At 35.8% G+C, this 16,689-nt stretch overlaps 2 protein-coding genes across 3 annotated transcripts in view; one reads left to right on the plus strand and one right to left on the minus strand.

Annotated features, from left to right (window-relative positions):
* SMYD2 (SET and MYND domain containing 2) overlaps positions 1-2,093 on the plus strand; it is a 35,652-nt gene extending 33,559 nt beyond the window's left edge. Inside the window, exon 12 of the mRNA XM_026695761.2 lies at positions 1,654-2,093. Within this exon, the coding sequence (XP_026551546.1) occupies positions 1,654-1,734 (81 nt within the window). The 3' untranslated portion in view covers positions 1,735-2,093. The remainder of the gene's footprint in view (positions 1-1,653) is intronic.
* A 3,297-nt stretch (positions 2,094-5,390) lies between these two features.
* The window catches only part of PTPN14 (protein tyrosine phosphatase non-receptor type 14), a 135,129-nt gene continuing 123,830 nt past the window's right edge, over positions 5,391-16,689 (minus strand). For both annotated transcript variants that reach the window (XM_087933363.1, XM_026695759.2), the window contains exon 19: positions 5,391-13,332. In XM_087933363.1, the coding sequence (XP_087789489.1) occupies positions 13,204-13,332 (129 nt within the window). In that variant the 3' untranslated portion in view covers positions 5,391-13,203. The remainder of the gene's footprint in view (positions 13,333-16,689) is intronic.

Consider the following 16,689-nt stretch of genomic DNA (forward strand, 5'->3'; position numbering starts at 1 on the left):
TCTTTGTATCCTCCTGCCACTAGCTAATTCTGTGATCACTCCTAATAACATACTGATTTTAAATTGCCTACATATTAATTCAGTACCTTGGGAAAGATGCTTTGTGACAAATTGTCAATTGTATCCTATCCTTGCTGTATATAAATAATTTTTATTATTAATTATATCCATTAATCTGGAATTACCTCCAAAATATTTTTCTAAATGTTATATATCTGATTTTAGTTGGCTGTGCTTTTCCAATTGAAAGTATTTCAGGGAAGTATCTGTAATAGAAATGTTATCATCATCATTATTAAAATGTATAAGCCGCCTGACTCTTAGTGACTATGGGTAGGCTTGCAATTGTTAAAAACATTTACAAACAAGGAAATAATAACAACAGCCAAGGAATAAAGATGACAGAAATAACCCAGCTGGAAACAAAGAAAAAGAGGAAAAAGGTGCTTCAATCACACTTGCCAAAGGCCTGTGCAAAAAGCCACATCTTGAGAGGGCAAAGCACTGCTACATAGAAAGTGATTTTTGGGGTCCCAATAGATAATGTTGTTTAATCAAAGGAATCCTACCAGATTGGTTGATTTTACAGGAGACAACTAGGCCCTATGCCATCTAGGGCAACCACACCTTGAATTGCACCTGGAAGCAAACTGTCAACCAGTATAGCTTGTGAAGCTGAGGTCTTATATGGCCCTACCGAGGCAGTCTCATCACCGCCTGCAGTGCTTCATTCTGGACCAACTGAAGCCACTAGATCAGGGGTGTCAAATGCGTCACGTGCTGGCCTACCCCGTCCAGTTTAGTGAAGAGGGAAGAAGTCCTGATATGTCATGTGACGTGGCCGTGATGACATGAGTTTGACACCCCTGCTCTAGATGGTCTTCAAGAGCAGTCCCATGTAGATGATAATCTATATCTGTGATGATTTCAGTTTAATCCTATTCACTTTTGGTGGGCCTATTAACTGAAAATAGGAACTTGAATCATCAAGGTGAACTATTAATCCCTTTTAGGTATGTTTATTGCCTTGAATTATGTATAAAAATAACAAAAAGAGAAAATGAATAAAAATAAAATAAAGTATTGTCTTAAATCTTTGTTGAAATATTTTAACTAAGTGGTTAATTTATCCTAGGAGGGAAAAAAAAAACCTGAGAAAATTGCCACAATTTATAAGTATAAGTACTTCCCTCCTAATTGTGGTACAAATGATTGTAAGGGTCTTAGCATGGACTAAGGCCAGCTTTACTTATATGGTCACTTAGGTTACCGAGGGAGCATGACCCACTCTTCTTGACTACTCAAACTCCATTTTGTAACACAGGTTTTTTTAAAAAATATAATCAGGGCCAAATGTGGATCGAAACAGCCCTAGGCAAAAGTCCTCTTAAGTTTGGAATAGAAAAGCAGATATAATGTCATTTAACTTTTTGCTTTTCTATGCCTTTCAAAAGAGCTCAGAGATCTCTCAGGACCAAAGGTACTGTGTATAGAATACGGTTTGATACTTACAATCAAATGGGCTGTTTTCAATGGGGTACATTTAAGAGGACAAAAACCAGCCAGAGGTTTCTGACTCTTTGGAATCCCTGACGAGCATATTTCATAAACCAAGGCTGTCGGAATCAATTGTATTTTTCTCCCCTTTTGCAGGCAATCGCTATCATGGAGATAGCACATGGGAAAGATCATCCATACGTTATAGAGATCAAAAAGGAATTAGAGACCCACTGAGTCTTTGAATCTATGTAATCCTTCAACCTTTCTTTAAAAGCCTTGCTATGGAAACTTCAGGGGTGCTTTGAAAATTGACAAGGAATGAAAGCTTTTCTGTAAAATAATTGGAATGACAAACATGTGGTGCATTTGGGCCTTGCCTCTTCCATTCTCTGAGGTCTATGTGAAATATCCTGAGCCTTGATAAATTAATTCTGAATGCCTTTTCCTCCCTAAGAAAATGCCATGGTTTCACACAGCTAATGCCTTTGATTGATCATGTGCAAAAATGACCAGTTCTTTTCTCAGTTGAGTTTAATGTATTGTATCTTATGCAAAACAACTAATTAAATTTGGACAACACTGCTTGACCTGAATTGCTTGTTTGCCTCGTTATTGTGATTTAGGTGTTTAAAAAACATCCTGGGTACCATTTTTTGTAACTTTTAAATATAATTACACGCCTTGCATCTCAGAAGTTAAAAATGTTCAAGACTATTAGATATACAACTTGACTGTTGATGTTGCATATATTTTGTCTCTAATTATATCCTTACTATGCTTACTCAAGTTTGTGCTAATAATACATTTAGGGATTGTGAACACTTCATATATTTTCTTAGCATTGTGAATTGCTTTATAACTTAACATGCCTGGTTTAATATGAAAAAAATGGAAGCTTGTCAATTATGTATTCCTGTTCCTTAATAGGTAGGTTTTTCCCCCATCTGGAAATACCTTTACTGTATTTGTGTTTTTTGAAAAAACATTTAGCTGATACTCATCTGCATGTATTTTAAGAAGCATACATTTGCCAAGTGCCTTCTGCTCATTTGGCCATAACGATACCAAATAGAATTCAATGCAGCTTGTTTATATAGAAGTTAAATCTTAAGAAATATCCTTTTCTGCCATGAATAGTATTCAGTGCTGCTACACATGATGGACTTTATTCAGCTTAATTTTGCCTCTTCCAATTAAAGGCAATGTATTATCTTAAAAATTCAAATATAAAGCTGATTGGTTAAATCAGGGGTCTTCAAACTTGACAGCTTTAAGACTTGTGGACTTCAACTTCCAGAATTCCTTTTCCAGTCATGTTAGCTCAGGAATTCTGGGAGTTGAAGTCCACAAGTTTTAAACTTGCCAGGTTTGAAGACCCTTGGGTTGAACGCTAAAAGTACATTTAGACTAATTCTATGGTATATGTTTAATTGGAAAGAAACTTGAATGATTTAGGCAGGTTTGTCCTCTGAGCTTGCTGCTTGGCTCCTGGACATTTTGTTACTAACTAGGTGACATCTTCAGCAAGGTTTTGGGGCAAAGTGTCTTGTTCATTTATATAGGACCTGGGTGGTTGGTTAGTCTTGTGATTGAATCACAGGACTGATTGAGTTATAAGACTGATTCTGGTCTTATGACTTCTGGCCGGTTGCTGGGAGGCATGAAATTTGATAGTCAGGAGTTGATCGATTCTGTGGTTGGTTGGTGGCTTGGATGGTCTGTTTCCTTATTGGTTTGTATGCTTGTTCTATGTCAATGTCTTAGTTGATGGACCCATTGGCAGAATGCCAGGCTTTGATAAACACACATGCCTGACAGGCTTTCGTGTGGCCAATGAATTTGGCTCCGTCCAAGTTGAAACAGTGTTCGTTGTTGGTTTGACTGTCGATCAGGGACTTTGAGTCATGCCATTTGACAGCCAGCTGGTGTTCATGGATTCTGGTTTTTAACTGTTGTCCTGTCTGCTGGAGTAGAACTGGTTACAATTGTTGCAACTGATTCTGTCTATTATGTTGGTGCTGTCTTCCTTCCCTGGTCCATCTTTGATCTTTGCACCCCGCTGAAGATGTAACCTAGTTTGGTAACAAAACGTCTGGGAGGCAAGCAGCAAGCTTGGAGGACAAACCTGCCTAAATCTACAACCTGAGCTATAAATATTCTCTCCTGTCTCAGACTTGAATGAATTGTAATTTCCAAACAGATGGGCTGTTTCTTCATACTTGATGCTTTCTTACAGCACTTTAAACAAATGCTGATTGTTGGATAACGTTATGTTTCAACAACAGATGCAAAGTGTTTTTCAAACCTCATTGCAGGAAGTGGGATGGACAGCATTGAAACTAAAACTGCCAGGACGATTGAATAATCCTAGTCTCAAATGGAACTTTCTCTGCTGGTTACCTAGTTACTCATTGGCTTGTCTGAGTGACAGAATTATCACGGGACCTTATTGACCCTGACTGAGCTTTAAAAAGTTCAGCAGGTTCAGACCCAGATTATTCTTACATGGGAAACCACACTGGAAAGTCCCAAAAATTGTTGAATTTTATCTACAACATAAAATAGAGAACACAAACCATTTTCTAAAAGAATTTCTGTGCTGTTTATAGAAACCTGTATAGTTGTCAGTGACAAGAAGTCAAGCATGACTCAAGGACTGTATCTTTTAAATAATGAACGGATTAGCATCCACAGAGGACATATTTGATATTATTTCTACATGTCTAAAAGTGCCTAAACAATTTGGAACATTTTCCTTTTTAAAAAAGTGTGAGACCAGAAGAGTGGAAAGTATCTAGTGCCAATAGTATTTTTGATGAATCAAAGTGTGAACGTCCTCTTCTCTTCCTGGATTTGAAACAAGGTAATTCTTGTCACTTACTAATTCTTCTTTTTCTCTCTTGAAAGCTATGCATCTTCCCGCTCTACCAGCAGCATCTGCAGATACCTGTATAGTTATTATATGGTATCATTTCCATAGTGCCTTCCCCTTCTTATTTGGAAAACGCTAACTTATTCCCTCACCATTTTTAAACTTTTAAAATGATTAGAAACAGCATGCTAATTCATCTTCGAATATGGTATATGAATGCCTTTTCATTTTGTAATTTGTAGATGCTTGTTATGTATGTTAAAAATAAAGTATCTTCTTGGACGTGACTGACTGCTATTCTTTGAAGTGGTTATTTATTACTTTGCTGAAACTCAGTAAATTTTTGGAAGTTTTTCTTATGCTAGCTGTCTAGAGAAGGCATGGGAACATGTAGCAAATAAGTCTCTCCAACCTTTCCTCTCTCCATACACACGAGCAGGTCATTAAGTTATTTTAAAACTTAATTAGGCAAATTTAACAGCTGCCTTTTCTCTCATTCAGCACATATCCTGGAGATGGTGCATGGAAAGCCAGCTGGGTGGCTTTGGGCCAGTCATTCTCTCTCAGCCATCTCACTTCACAAGGTTGTTGTTGTGGGGAAAAATAGGAGGGGAGAGTATTAGATATTTTTGCCACCTTGAGTTTGTTTATAAAAATAGTAAAAGTGAGAGATAATTAAATACAAAATAAATTATACAGAGCAAACTGATTCTAAATTAATCCAAATCTGATGTGAACGCCTTTTAAATTACCCCATAATTCCTTGCAGGGTGGAGGCTGGACAACTGAATGGAGCTGAATATTTACTGGCCAGATGCTCTTCCTATTGCCAGTGCGGAGTTATATTCAGCAGATATATTCTCATTGTGCCCAAAGAGAGAAATATTTGCCTTTACCTAAGATTGAACTCACAGCCTCCGGATTCTGAGGTGACAGCTCCACCTCTAGGCCACTGCGTCACTCAACAGCATATACAAAATAGTCACAGCCAATGTTTTCAAATCAATACACTTGATTATTAGAAAGTTGAAAAAGTTTTATTGCATAATAAGAAGGCTAAGCATAATCTTTTACAAAACAAAGCTTGAATCAAAATTTTCTTACATTGCAAATATTTACAAAAAGGCAGTGTAAGATGTAAAAAACATATTGCAATTATATGCTGAAGAAAAATTATAAAAATTATAAAAAACCAAAGGAAAGCGGAGAAAGTGCAAAATACTGTCAAAAGTCAATTGCTTTTATACAAAAGAAACCAACAAGCAGAAGCTTATGTACTGATACAAATATAAAATGGCATGCATAGGTTTTTTAAGGCTTTTAATGGTACAAAACAATGGGAAATGGATTATGGCAACCATAATGAATTCATAAAAGGGCTGAACTTAATTGCATGTATATTTAAAAATGTACAATTAAGAAATAATATTTTTTCTACGATGGCCCTGGACTTAAGTTTATAATGCAATTTTCAAGTGAGCAATAAAAATACTGCAGTAAACCAGAACACAAAGCAAGTATTTGGTATAATTCAGGGACATCCATATAGAACCTTTTTGTGAAATACCCACTTAAGATATTGGTCTTAAGGTACTAAGCTGAAACTGGAGGTGATCTCAGCAGACAATTATTGTTACTTTGCATCTTCTAGTGTTACTAATGCCTTTTAGTACTGAACAGCAGCACACCCACAGATACACACACATAAAATTTTAGAAAAACATCATCAGTGATAAACTCATTTCTAGACCCTATGCTGTCAGTGAAGAATTCAAATCTACTGTTGCAATGGAAGTTTACATTCCATTCTAATTGTTTCCAAAAGAAAATATTACAGAATGGCACTCAAGGCAGCTTGCAAACTTCTGTGGCAGGCTCATTAAAAAATAAAAAATCAAGACAAATACAAGCTATTTGAAATATATGAATATAGAGAAGTCTAACACAGCAAAGAAATGCATTTTTTAAAGGTAATAGTCAAACAATTAACTTTGTAGCATTATCTTTAGCGCACAGGGCATTTTCTAATTGTTGCATGATTGCCCAATGTTCTACCATCTTACAAAGCAATGGCCAGAGACAACGTTACCTATCTATCAGGCAAAGGGCTTCTAGGCCAGAGGGCTGTGCTATCTTTTAGCAGCTAGGAATACCTCTCAACATGTTTTAGAGGTTAAGAGTTTCTTTCTCTTCTTTTGGAAGGTTTTTTTTTAAGTCATTCATATAACTTGCTTTACACTTTCCCAAATATTAGATTTATGCCAATTTTAGCAGTGCTAAAGAGGAGGGGGAGCATAAAACAAGGGATTGTTGGCAACTCTGGAGCTGCAAATGGCTCCTTTTTGTCCTGTGATATGAAGCCTAAAGCTGAAACTCAATGTGGTTTATTTCTGTGGTTTAACTGTAAAGTGTTAATCCCTAAAGTGAATTATGTTTCGAACACTTAATGGTGATATATCTAAATATGGCTAAAGTGATAGTCTAGACTTATACTTGCAATTTGGGGGGGTTCATCCTTTACTAATTTATATAAGCTGGAACCATTGTCAGTAAGTCTTTAACAGAACTTCCTACATTAAATTAACTTGTGGATGAAATCTTTCCCAGCTGAAACCATACTTTGGATTACAGGAGACCTTTTTCTTGTTTTGCTAAAGAAATAGAGAATGCTGTTATAAAAATCCATAGAATCACTGAATTTGAGACTAATCGCAGATTCACTTATGCTGTATAAGCTTAATGAAAGTGCAAAGCTGTAATATGAGTTAAAATAACGCTCTTATTATGGAGCATGATTATATCCTAATTATTTAACAATTAATATCAATTTCATTTGTATTTTGCACAGCCAACACTAAAAAAAAGCTGAAAGAATTCAGTGCAAGGTCAGAGCATCTACAAATGTATAAACAATTATTTGAGGACAAGGTTTGGAGATATGTTTCTTTTTACACTTTGGTGCTACGGTGGAATATATCGTAAGAAGGCGTTCTAAAAAATATCTACATCATCATACGAATGGGTTACATGATCTGAAAATGTGATGCACAATGGAGTCCAGATGAGGAAACCCCATCCAGTATTGTCCAGGCAAAATGCATGGTAACTCCAACCTTTAAACACACGTAGATACATAATTGTGGCAGCCCTTGTTCTAAATGTAGGCTGTATTCCATGAATGTCTGAAACATAATGGGCAGTATATAGTATTTATTTAAAAACAGATTAACAGCTTGATTTGATGTCATGTTTTCAATCAATGTTAACTGCACTTACAGTATATAGAGGAATCTCAGTCTTCAAGGTAGTAGGAAATTTTAAGTGAATTTTTACTTATTAATGATTTCTGGTATTATTTAAGAAATGATGTGTTGTAGGATACACTTTATGGGTGTGGGTAATATTTAAGTTAGATTTGGAAAAACAATGTGAGTGTAGAAATTTGCTACCAAAATATGAAAGCCCAGAAGGAATATATTCAGGCAACCAATGTCACCATCAATAACTAGTCATCATAATCTAGAAAGGATACAAGAAATTTTAGCTACAACATAAAAGCTAAATAGCATGGTTTTGTATATATATCCCTCATGAATGATCTTAGGAATACAGTAAGATTGAAAAGGTCTGTCTGTATCTCCAGTAACTACTGTCCTTATCTTAGTGTTTTGGATTTACAAGTTAGTCATGCCTTTTTAGTTGCAACTTTGGGTAGTAATGCTTATGGCAGAAGCTATATGTGACAAGGCAACAGAGATGTTTATGGGAATAATTTTACCTTTTGATCAAGAGACCTGCAAAGATAATTCAAAACGTACTAAACCACTTTATTAAATACAACATAAAATTAAGAGAGTGCCATTTGGTGTCGTGATTAAGGCATCAGGCTTAAAACTGGGAGACATTAAGTTCTAGTCCCACTCTCTCTCAGCCCTAGGAAGCAGGCAAGGGCAAACCCCTTCTGAACATCTTGCCAAGAAAATGACAGGGATTTGTCCAGATCACCAGGAGTAAAAAAACTACTCGAAGGGGGTAGGAGTGGGGGGAACAAAGCCATTTGTTACTTACACATTTTTATTTGCAAACTCATGACCTTTTTTGATGTGTAAAATTGGAAATGTATTTCAGGATGCTGGTGTTTCCCATACCTAACACTAGCATCCTGAAATACATTTCCAATTTTACACATCAAAAAAGGTCATGAGTTTGCAAATAAAAATGTGTAAGTAACAAATGACTGCCAGGTTTATTTATTGTTTGTTATTTCAAGGAATGCCGCTAGTATAAATTGGACAGAAAAGAGCAAGCTATTATCCTGGAGTTGTGAAATCTTGGCACCTCAATAGAAAATCCTCCTTCTCAGGAAATTCTCCGCAGTATAACATTTGGTAGACTTTTCAGAAAAAAGGGTTTTAAACATGAGTAGGCAATGCAGCAGGCATGCTTACTAAAAACATAGTAAGGAAATATTTGGCATGATAGGAGTAATATCGGGATTCATTGAAATCTTGCAAGATGTAATTAATTTAGCACGAGATCTTACTAATCTGACACAAGGTCTCATTAACTACTCAAAAGATTCCTCTCAGAAATCACACAAGAACTTGACAATTATTTACTTTCCTACTGTGCAGCAGTATGCAGGTATGCAAAAGGCTTAAAAGTTCAGAGCAATTCCTTGAAAGAAAAAATATTCTAGATATACTGGTCCAGATCATTTATAACTGTCTGGAAATTAAGTAGGCTTCAATGTCATTATTATAAAACCTGCATTATACAGTAATACACTTTATAACTTATTAAGTTATTGAGTTGAAGTCCACAAGTCTTAAAGTTGCCAAGGTTGGAGACCCCTGATCTAAGGAGTAGCACAACCAAGCCAATTGCTTCCATTAAACACATGCTTTCATGGGCCATAAGATCCTTCTATTACGTAGTTGGGGAGAAAGATTATAAAGTGCACATTGTTAGATATTGTCATTTTTGCACAATATTAATTTGCTTGCAATGATATATCAATATTGCCTATTTATTTTTTATACAATTTCATATTTAATTATTGTTTATATTAATGCACAAGAGGAACATTATAATTTTACCTGTATTTTTCTGAAATTAACTTACTTAATTTAAACCAGAATTTTGGTTCCACAGGCCATACATTGGCTAAGGTGAAATTTTATCTCAGAACTGGGGTGAATAATAAATCTATGTAAATTCTAGGAAAGCGAATATAAGACCATACTTCAACTTTATGTTCACTAATACATTTGAATACAAGTGTCTTACTCTAAAGCCTGCTTGCAATTGAAGTTCCATTCATTTCTCTATATCCAGTACAGGAACAGGGACTATAGCATTGTCCTCTGAAGCATTATGATATTCTGAGATTAATGATAGTTGCTTTTTCACAAACTATCTGTGGATATATTTCTTGAAGTGAGTTCATTCTTGAAATCATTAAGATCATTAATATATCAGTTTTGTCTTTAAAGCATGACACTTAAAATAATATTTGAATTTCGATTCTTCAAATATTAACAAAATAAAAAAGCTTCTGATGCTGAGGGTCATTAAAATTTGAGCAAAACTTTTTTAAAATTAAGCTTATTAAGGTCAACATTAGTATAAAAATCACACTAAAATAATATGTCTTAAAAGTCTTAAATTTTTTCTTTGAACACCATCCTCCTTGTAGTCATAGTGTGAAAATGGTTCCTTATTTATATTAGTAATAGTTCTTTATTATATTAATATTAGTAGCTTGGTCTTGGGCACTGGTGTTTAACTGCAAAAGTTTTCCCTTGTGTGCAAGATAGGTATACATCGTGACAAAAAGCCTTGGCAATGTCTCATCAGCACTTCCTTTTTTAGTATCCATTATGTCTGCTTATTAAATAACTTCTTTTGGTTTGCATATTTCTAGAACAGCCAAGACTATACTGATCACATCCTAAATCTCAGAGTAATCAGACCTTGGAGGGGATTGTTTTCTCTTTCTAACTCCCTACCTGTCAGGCCAAATAGAGCAATGGGACTTGACAGCTCTGGTTTCAAACTTAATTCATCATTAGAAAATTATTCAAAAAACTATAATGAGATAACTAATTTAATACACTTTGCTTCAAGGTTTATTCCTTGGCCAGCTTCCCAGATGCAAAGCGTCTCTGTTCAATTATCACGCAGATGCCACTAAAAGACTTTAAATGGTTTCAGTTAATTTAACAAGAGATATGTTGGCATTGGCAAAGATATGCTGGACTGGAAACTGCACACTAAAGAAGTAAGAGTCTCCAAAGGAGCATCAACAGAAGACATTCTCTATATATTCTTTTCCTAAACATTTAAGGTGGCTTGAATTCTGTCTTTTTCTTAGCAAGGTTGGGGTGAATTAATTATTTAGATTCAACATGTGAAGGCAGTGAAATAATTTAGGCCTAATCCATATATACTTAAAAGCAAATCCTTCTGAGATCAATGGGACTTGCTCCCAGAAACATATAGTCAAGATTGTAGGCTTAATCCCTACAAAGTAATCTTGCAGATTTTTTTTTTAAAAAAATTATATACTATACTATCTAAAATATAGTACAAGTAGTCCTTGACTTACAGCCATTCATGTCAGGTGCAAGAAATCAGGAGTCAAGGTGGTTCAAATGACTGCATGCTAATGCTCTTTACAAGAATCTGAACTACTAAAGGTCAAAGCAAATTGGAAGTAAAGAGTCAACAGAATTCAAGGAGGGCTGGACTTACATCTCTTGTGAGTGCAAAGGAAACTCCCTCTTCCCTCAACCTCTTCACTTCCTACAATTCATTTAGTGACCATTTCAAGTTACAATGGCACTGAAAAAATGGCATATAACCATTTTTCACACTTACAACTGCTTTAGCATCCCCATAGTCCCCATAGTCATGTGATCAAAATCTGGGCACTTGGCAACTGGCAGATATTTATGACAGTTATACTATTCTGGGGTCACGTGAGTGCCATTTGTAAACTTCCCAGCCAGCTTCCAACAAGCAGTGGGGAAAGCCAGATTCACTTAGTTACTGCATGATTTGCTTAACAATGGCAATGATTCTCTTAACAACTGAAATGAATCACTCAGCAACTATCTCAAAAAAGGTTTAAAATGAGGCGCAACTCACTTAACAACTACCTCCCTTAGAAATGGAAATGTTGGACCCAATTGTGGTTGTAAGTCAAGGATTACCCATATAAATATAGATAAAACATAGGTGTCGAATATTATTTTAAACATTATTTTGTTCAGTGGGAGGGGAGAAATAATTTGAATCAGGACCTTGGAGAGCGATGGGAAATCAGAGTGGACGCTACTGAGATAAATGGATCAATGATTATGTACCATCAAGTCACTGTCAAGTCCTAGCGACAACATAGATTTTGTACATGACAATCTATCTCTCACCTGATTTTTCAGAGACAATAAATAAAAAGTCAACATAATTATTATATTATGTGGAGATATTTAAAAATTATTTATGAATCCAAGAAATGCATTGCAGCCACACAACAGAGCCTGCAGATACAAACCCTACAGGGGTTTTTAGAGCCTGAAGACACTTAGGGCACATACCCAAACCACTAGAACATTCTCATTTGCAAGCAACACTAAATCAGTAACCGTCAGCATTTCCTATTCATTTAAATGGATATTTTTAAAACACTTTGAACGCATACCTGCTATCCTAGGCTATAGGTAGTTATTGGCTTATGGTAATTGGACACAACATTAACCTAAACAGCTTTTTGCATGTTAACCTATTAAGATTTCTAAAAAGAGTTACACAATCATTCTCCATATATACCTCTCCCTTAGAAGAGAACAGAGAAGAAGTCACAGAAAGGATGACTCTGCCACTATCAGCATGCACCAACAGAATGTTCTACCAAAATATGTCCAATGTTCTACCAAAATATAGAAAGGTTCTACCAAAATATAGAAAAAGATCTTCATATTTACTCTGTATGATTCAAAGAATAATTTGACTTGAAAAACTCCCGATGTGGATATTTCACATCATGTGCAGGGCAATTTCCAGACTCAAGATACAGCATCAACTTAGGACTTTGGATTGAATAGATCTCGCTCAGACCCTAAAAAATCTCTTAGAAAAGATTTCATTCCAGTATTTCAGCTATTTTATAGCTTTAAATATTGCTACTATCCATCATCAAGGTACTACCAGTATGATCATACTTGCTTAGTACTGAACCTTTGGATTCTTGAGCTTATTGGAAATCCCACTGCTATTCTGTAAGGCACTGCATGTATTTTAGAGGGCAAAAGCTTGTTCCTTTTCAATAATATTATAGACAGACATCTGCTTTTAAATTTGAACAAAAGTCAAATATTTTTTAAGTTGGGTTTTTTCTATGTGCACAGCCCTGAAAACAGATTGCTAAATACTCTTTTCACAAAAATAAAATAGAATACAATAAAATAGCAAAGCTGCCTTGCAAGTCATATAGAAATGCAATGGTCAAGAGAACCTCTCCAGATAGGATTATTTCCCGTCCTAAAGACAGATTATAATAAAGAAATGTGTCAAATGTGGTTCCATAATTTTAAGGGCACCCCACATTCCACCAATTAAGAAAGTCCACGCATCATTAAAAAAAATAAATTATTTCATATAAAATCATCTGCAAGAAGAACAAAGTGTCCTTATCATTGAAGCAATTTTGATTAGGTGTCACAAAATACTGCAAAGCAAGAAGCTTTGTAGTAGGGCAATTCTCAGCCAAACCAAAAAAGGCTGTCTAAATAAGTGAATGAAAAGATGCAGTGTCTCTTTTGAAGATGTTAAATGAGCCTGGAATTTTGTAGAAATAAGATGAGGACTTGGTAGACAAATTTATACTGTGCAATAGTTTGGATCATGAACATTCTCTGTTCCCTCAGATGTTGAAGCATCACTGGAACATCTACTTTCTGCAAAGAGGAAGAGAAAATTCATAGCAATATTAATCTTTGTAGAACTAAACAAAACAATGTAGGATTCATACAACTTGCATTTGCTTTCTTCAAATCTCTCTTTTTAATTCTTACTCTGCACCATTAAACCCATAGCTGTATCAGTTAATGGCTTTCTTTTTCTTCTGGGAATCACAACAGTAGGATAAATATAAATACAGAAGAACAACTAAGTTCAGGTTTGCATACCAACTTGGGAAATATCAACCTCAGTTAAACTGGACATTCTTCTCCTTCTCTATAGATTAGAGGCCCATTTAGTTTCATTTCTCTTGTGCTCTAAATTGTATCAGAGACACATAAGATGTTTCTTTATTCATGGGAAGAGTTTTCATGTGAATGAAAAAATGAGAAGAGTAAATCGTTGAGTTATTAGCAAGTATTTGTTCTAGAGCAGAGATGTCAAAACAGCGTCCCACAGACCGGATGTGTCACACATAGGCCACGCCCACCCTAATTCCATGAATGGGGAAAACATCATGAAGCATCACATGACAGCAACGTGATGGGGCAAGCTTGACACCTGTGTTCTAGAGGATTGTTATCTGTGTCACAGCAAGAAAAGAAATGGTTCAATTCATATTCTGCAACTAATATATATCCAATAATTAACAATAGTCTCAGAATGGCCATTCTGGTTTTTTAAAATGTGTCAGTTAAGTCCAAAAAGACATCTAAAGACAACATTAGAATGATGCTTAACAAGATATATTTAGAATTGCAGTCTTACTGCAACCACTAGTGAAGCAAATATAGGAAGAAGACTGCATAAATATGTTTACACCACTCTTCCTCCTGGACCTTCTTCACCAAAGAATTGCAAAAACTAAGAGGTGCTGATAGCACTTGCACATACAACCCAATAAAATTGAATACATAAAGATGCTTTTGAATATTTATATTCTAGCATGACGAAAACACAAATATAAACTTCAACATCCCCATTTATATTTTTTCTTGCTAGAACTTCTTTCATTAGTAGAAGCAGGATAACACCATTTCTCTACCCTTTGCAGCCCTTAGCCAACCTTAATATTTGCTTTGAAAGTTTATAAAAAACATTGAGAGGCATAATTTGGGTTACAGGTAGTAGTCTTACTACAAGGAAGGAAGTTTCCTTGTGCAAAGTTCTTTATGAGAAGCAGTGTTATTGCCATCACCTAGAGATTTCAAACAAGTTCACAATATATAATGCCAATTCATGTTGATCTTTATTGATGGCAATGGCGGTTACTTATCTGAGTTCAAATGACATCAAGAGTTCTACCCCATGCTTGAATAGCATCATAGCATATGTACTTTTATCTATTTTGGGGGTGAAGAGCTACTTTGAGTAGCACACTGAAATCTGATAATGCAAAACTTCAAATCGGATTTATTAACCTTACTGTAAATTAAACACAATTAGTATTATTGTTCCCAATAAACTCCCCTTTTTATGACCCTGTAATCTCTTAATTTGGGGTAGAGTCAGGGCAACTGGATGGAGCTGAGAGTTTACTAACCAGATGCCCTTCCCCACACCATGCAGAGTTTACAGCAGATATCTTTTTTCTTTTGCACCCTAGAAGAGAAACATCTGCTACTACCTAGGATTGAGTGCTCAACCTTCCGAATGGGAGGTGAGCGTCTTCACCATTAGCCACTCAGTATTATTGCTCCCAAATGAATTTTAAAATTTCAGTTTATGTCACACTATAATTTAAGTATTATAGTTCAAAGGGATTCTAGAGAATATAGAAGACTGTCATGCCCCTGGTGGAGACTGACTCTGAGGGAGAGGAGGAACAGCCGACAGGGAGTGGAAGTGTGGCTCCAGAAGTTGTGGAGGAGGCTGGGGAAGGGCAGAGGCCAGCTGAGCAGTCAGGGAGGAGACGATAAGGGAGAAACGTGTCTCCTCAGGAGAGAGGGCTTTGATCTTCTTCATGGGCTGCAGGTGTGAGAACTGAATAAGAGTTTGAAGCTGCATACTGGCAAACGCTTGATACAAAGCGTGTTTTGTTTTGGACTGAAGTTATCTTGGTTGGTATCCTTCCAACAGACTGTGCCTTGTTATCTCCTTGAATTTGGTAAATATTTCTTTTGTTCTGTTGTGGAAATTTTGTCATTGTAGTTTGTTTGGTTTTTTTATTTCACCTCTATCTGCTCATTAAATTCGGACTGTATTGCTTTCTTTTGAAGACTATTTTTGAGTACATTTTATCTCCAACTTACTATTATTGAACAGTGGGGCCAAATTGGAGGCATTAAAGGACATTTATTTATATTTTGGATTTTGTTAAGTTTGTGTTACACTCTGGGTCATCACAGAAGACTATGAGAGGTAATGTTGCCTTGGGACTTTCAAATGAGTCCCTGGGTCCTATATAACACCTTTTATTTGAACCACCAGATTGCCCTCTTTGTTTTAGACAAGTATAGATAAGGATCTCAGTTTTCTGGTTCTCAATTTTGTTAACTTTTATACCTTACCAAAGAATGCTGCTGTGTGGAATTTGATCATCAGCAGCCTAAATTGCTTTGCTAAGCTAGTTAGAACATAGTTCAATCTAAGCAAGAAAAAATCCAGGCTAGTTTAGACTTGCAGGGCTCAGCCCAACTCTTAATTGCTGAGTGTTTGACTTTCAGTCTTAATTTTCGTATTTGCTGAAAAACAAAATCTATGACAATATCCTTGTTTTCCAAGCCAAGCTTCAAAACCACTTGAGAGGACAGAGAGAAATATTGGGTAGTATGCTTTTAATTTTTTTTTAAGCTTGAAAAAAGGCAAGTGGGGGATGGGATATGCAAAATTATTCATGGAGAGAAAGAGATTTGTCTCTTTTTCCCATTGTACTACAAGCTGGGATCTGGAGACTCTACCATGAAATTGCTGAACTAGAACTAATTAAGAAGTTTCTGGGATGGCTAAATTATTATTTATTTATTTGATTTGTCAATCGCTTACAAAGTAATAGTTATAAGTATAAACATGAGTAAGAATACAGTAAATAGGTACGAATAAATGGGAGCAAAAGGACAGGGATGGTAGGCACGAAGGTGCACTTATGCACGCCCCTTACAGATCTCTTAGGAATGGGGTAAGGCCAATAGTGGTTAGTTTGAGGTTAAAGGAGTGGGGCTTAGAGGATGTAACAACAGAGTCAGGTAGTGCATTCCAGGCATTGACCACTCTGTTGCTGAAGTCGTATTTTCTGCAATCAAGTTTGAAGCAGTTTACATTGAGTTTGTATCTGTTGTGTGCTCTTGTATTGTTGCGGTTGAAGCTGAAGTAGTCATTGACTGGTAGGACATCGTAGCAGATAATTTTGTGTG

This window comes from Pseudonaja textilis, chromosome 1 (assembly GCF_049901715.1).
Source record: "Pseudonaja textilis isolate UNSWEBS1 chromosome 1, rPseTex1.2, whole genome shotgun sequence".
Lineage (NCBI taxonomy): Eukaryota > Metazoa > Chordata > Lepidosauria > Squamata > Elapidae > Pseudonaja > Pseudonaja textilis.